The 4,582-nt window shown below is 40.6% G+C and overlaps 1 protein-coding gene across 1 annotated transcript in view; it reads left to right on the plus strand.

Moving 5' to 3' along the window:
• AGBL2 (AGBL carboxypeptidase 2) overlaps positions 1 to 4,582 on the plus strand; it is a 42,987-nt gene that overhangs the window by 534 nt on the left and 37,871 nt on the right. The window contains 3 exon segments of the mRNA XM_007455720.1: positions 1,127 to 1,211; positions 1,213 to 1,259; positions 4,410 to 4,512. Coding sequence (XP_007455782.1) covers positions 1,127 to 1,211; positions 1,213 to 1,259; positions 4,410 to 4,512 — 235 coding nt within the window.

The raw sequence follows: 4,582 nt of genomic DNA on the forward strand, positions 1-4,582 counted from the left end.
ATGCTGTGTTACCTCTGTTGCGTGTCCATTTATACAAGGGTTTGTTTGTCTGTCCTTGCACCAATACCACCCTTTCTTAATGACACCACATGGCATTAAAACAGCCTTGATATCTGGAAAGACATGTCCTCCCATATTGTCGTTCTTCAAAAGTGTCTTGGCTATTCTTACCTTTTTATATAATTTTAGAATTGGCTTGTGATGCTTAAAAAAATATGTGGGATTACATTGAATCTATAGATCAAATTTGACAAGAAATGAGAATTTTCCAATACCAGGTTCTCCCATCTATTAATATAGTCTAATTCTCTAATTTACTTAGGTCCTCCTTAATGTCTCCCAATAAGATTTATAATTTTTTTCATAGAATTGCATATTTGTATGCTATTATAAGTGGTATCTTTTTAAAGTTTGATCTTCTAACTTTGCTCCTGATATTTAGAAATAAAATGTAGGGTTTTTGTTTGTTTGTTTGTTTTCTTGCGGTACGTGGGCCTCTCACTGCTGCGGCCTCTCCCGTCGCGGAGCACAGGCTCTGGATGCACACAGGCTCAGTGGCCATGGCTCACGGGCCCAGCTGCTCCGCAGCATGTGGGATCCTCCCGGACCGGCGCACGAACCTGCATCCCCTGCATCGGCAGGCAGACTCAACCACTGCGCCACCAGGGAAGCCCCTAAAATGTAGGGTTTTATATTGATTTTATTTCTATCAACCTTGTTAGACTTTCTTATTAACTATTTCATTTTGTAATTTGTTGAAAACTGAATTTCCAGTTCACCAGATTCAGCAGAGCCCTCAGGACAAAGCAGCTCCCACTCTGAGTGCTGCACTTTCACTCTGAGTACTTGCCTTCACTTGGTCATATAGCTGCCTCCCAATTTTCCATTTTACCATACTGCTTCTCAAGTCTTCTCCTCAGCATGAAATGGAGAAAATGATGTTTAATTCACATAAATTGGAATGTGAAAGCTCTTTGGAAAATGGGTTGTATTCATTGTAAAGGCCTGTGGTGGCAGGTGGTGACTAGAAGGAGGTTTGCTAGTAGTAGTGGTTTGGGTGTTGACCTACATGTTGGAGGAGATGAACTAGCCTTCCAGCACATTTCAGTAAACTGCCTATTCTTAGCCGAGAGGGGCAGTTTACCAGACTCTGCTACGCACCAGCATGTTGGGAAGAATAATCCTCGATACCTGTTGAGTAGCTCTTTTGGGGAAACAGGATTTGATACCGGACCCCATGCAAAAGGAGAAGCGTCTGTGTGAGTAATAATCAGTGTTGTATGACCCCCAGAACCCTCATGTCCTTGAGCAACAGCTCCTGGTGTTCAGGAGAACGTGGCCTAATTTGGGAGAAGCCAAGGGAGCAGCCTTGGCCACCGTTTCTGACATCACTCAAAAATGTTCTCTCTTGGGGCTTCCCTGGTGGCGCAGTGGTTAAGAATCCGCCTGCCAATGCAGGGGACACGGGTTCGAGTCCTGATCCGGGAAGATCCCACATGCTGCGGAGCAACTGAGCCCATGCGCCACAACTACTGAAGCCCGCACTCTAGAGCCCGCAAGCCACAACTACTGAGCCTGCACGCCTAGAGCCCATGCCCTGCAACAAGAGAAGCCACCGCAGTGAGAAGCCCACGCACTGCAATGAAGAGTAGCCCCTGCTCGCCACAACTAAAGAAAGCCCATGTGCAGCAACAAAGACCCAACACAGCCAAAATAAATAAAATTTTTTTTAGGGCTTCCCTGGTGGCGCAGTGGTTGAGAGTCCGCCTGCCGATGCAGGGGACACGGGTTCGTGCCCCGGTGTGGGAGGATCCCACATGCCGCGGAGTGGCTGGGCCCGTGAGCCATGGCTGCTGAGCCTGCGCATCTGGAGCCTGTGCTCCGCAACGGGTGAGGCCACAGCAGTGAGAGGCCCGCGTACCACAAAAAAAAAGAAAAAAAAATTTTTTTTTTAAATATTCTTTCTTAAAAAACAAAGAAAGAAATTTTTAAATGAAAAGAAAAGTAACAAAACAAAAAAATATTCTCTCTAGATCTGCTTTGGATTGTAGGTTTAAATTAAAATACTGTGCATTCTGGATGATCTTCCTCCAAATTGTTAGAAAATTTGTTAAAGCGCCTTGGTCAAGAGTAACACACTGATTTTTTTTCATGCAGTTTTGATGGATATATTTGTTAAGGCTCTTTGCATAAGAGTGGTGGAAACCAATTCCAGCCAGCTTAAGCAAAAATAATTTTTTACAGGGATTCCACAAGTTTCTTCTGGAATCCAAGGGTAGGAATGCAGTTGAATTTCTCCTTCAGTACATATCCAACCAAACATCAGTTCACTTCTCTTTACTGCACATCCTTCCCCCACCCCAACCCTCCCCCAGCTACCATCATCTCACTATTGAAACAGCCTCATAATTGGTCTCTTGGCTTCTCTTGTTCCACGATGCCCCGTTCCAATCCATTTTCCACACAGCAGTGTTCTTTTTTATGTGCAAATTTGATTGTGTCCCTTTTCTAGTTAAAAATCTATGAATTACATAAGACCCAAAAGCCATAAAATATAACACTGATAATTTTTACAGCAAAAATTTAAATTTCTGTATAGAAAAAATACCATTAGTAAAGGAAAATAATTGGAAAAAAATTTTGTGACAAATATGTCAAAGGATTAATTTCCTTAACATAATAACTCTTACAGATCAATATGTAAAAGATAACCAAATAGAATAATGGACAAAGGACATGAGCAAGGAGTTCATAGAAAAGAAAACACAGTCAACAAGCTTTATGAAAAGATGCTCAATTTCACCTCTAATTAAAGATACAAATCAATATGTCAAGGTACCATTTTTAAATTATGAGATTTGGGCAAAAAATATTTTTTTTCTGTCAGGAGGTGGGAGAACACTCTCCCACACTGCTGTTAGGAATGTGAATAGATAAGATTTTTTAGAAAGGCAGTTTGGCAATAGGTGGAAAACGTAAAATGGTACTTAACCTTTGATGTAGCAATTCCATTTTCATTTTCAAATATGTATCTTATATTTTTGCTCATCCCAGTGCCCAGAAGGCTTTTCCATTCTGTGTCCCAGAGCTCCTGGCAGGGAATAGAAAGGCAAGGGTTGAGCAAAGGAGACTGTTAAAATGAAATGGCTCAGGAGCCAGCTGACCACCCCCCTTCAGCTTCCTCCTGCCCCATTTGCTGACATTTGAAATAACATTGATAAGAAACAATTGCCAGTCTTAATATAATAAAAAACGTAAAATGCAAAGACAGCTGCTAGAGGTAACACAACAATGTAAATGAATTTTAGTTAGAGTATAAGTGATAACCTGACACCTTTTATCCCCCCTGTTTTGATCATTGGAGTGAGGAAGGTATTTTTCTTTATCTTTGTAGCAAAGCATTTATTATGTTGTTTTTTAAACCAGAAAACTACAAAGGAGGTAAAAAAGGAATGAGTTATAATGTGCTTGTTTCAAAAAAAAAAAAAAAAGAGAAGAGAAGGAAAAGAAGGAACAAACGAACGAACGGAGGAAAGAAACCAAAAAAGAAAGAAAACGAAATATATGTATAAGGTTAGAAAATTCAAATGGTAGGAGAAAAACACAAAAGGAAATTAAGAGCTCTCCCTGCCCCACCCTTAATATAGCCACTATTGTAATCATTCTTTTCAGGAAAAAGAAAATATATCCTCAAGTGTCTATTTATTTTTTCTTCTTAATTGCTCATAGGGATCCTATACATAATCTTTGATTTTTTTGTTTAAAAATAGAGCCTTTTCATATGAGCACAAGAAACATCTACCTCATTCTTTTTAGAGCACCTACAGTATTCCATCTCATTAACACATCATAATTATTTTAACTTCCCTTTTGTTGGGTGCTTTGGTTGTTTGCACATTTTTATTATTTGAACATTACTGCAGTGAGCATCTTTGTATATGTATCTTGACGAGCTTTTGTTAAGAAAATCTGTAAAGTAATTTCTAGTAGTGGGATTGCCGAATCAAGGGTTTGGGTGTTTTAGATCTTACTAGACACTGCCAAATTGCTTTCCAGAAAGTTTGCACCAATTTGCCTTTTTGTCAGCAAGTTATAAGAGTACTTGTTTACTTGCACCTTTGCCAGGGTGAGTGTGAAAACACATAAATGTTTTTCTTGTCTGTTAGGTAAAAAACTGTTATCTCCTTGTCATTTTGATTTACGTTTCTTTATGAGTGAGATTGAGCAGCTTTACCATCTTTTCAAATGTTTGTTGCCTTTTCCCCCTGCATTAAACAGTGGGGGAAATATTTTAGACACAGAAATGCAGGGGCCCAAAGTGGGGGTGGGGGATGGAAAGGTATAGGGCACACGGGCAGGAAAAAGAAAGATCCATCGGACCAACCATACCTCTTCCTTCCTCTTTCTAGGGCCTACCTGTCTATCTTCAACTGTGCACAGACAGATAGAAGCTGTGAGCAGAGGTATTTCATGTCCTTCCAGACCAGAAAATGGAAACTCCTGTAAGGAAATGTCTCTCCCTCCTGCTCTCCCCACCAGAGCTGGGAGTTACCACCCTAGGGGCCTTTCCTTCCTCTTTCCC

Source organism: Lipotes vexillifer, unplaced genomic scaffold, assembly GCF_000442215.2.
Source record: "Lipotes vexillifer unplaced genomic scaffold, Lipotes_vexillifer_v1.1 scaffold977, whole genome shotgun sequence".
NCBI lineage: Eukaryota > Metazoa > Chordata > Mammalia > Artiodactyla > Lipotidae > Lipotes > Lipotes vexillifer.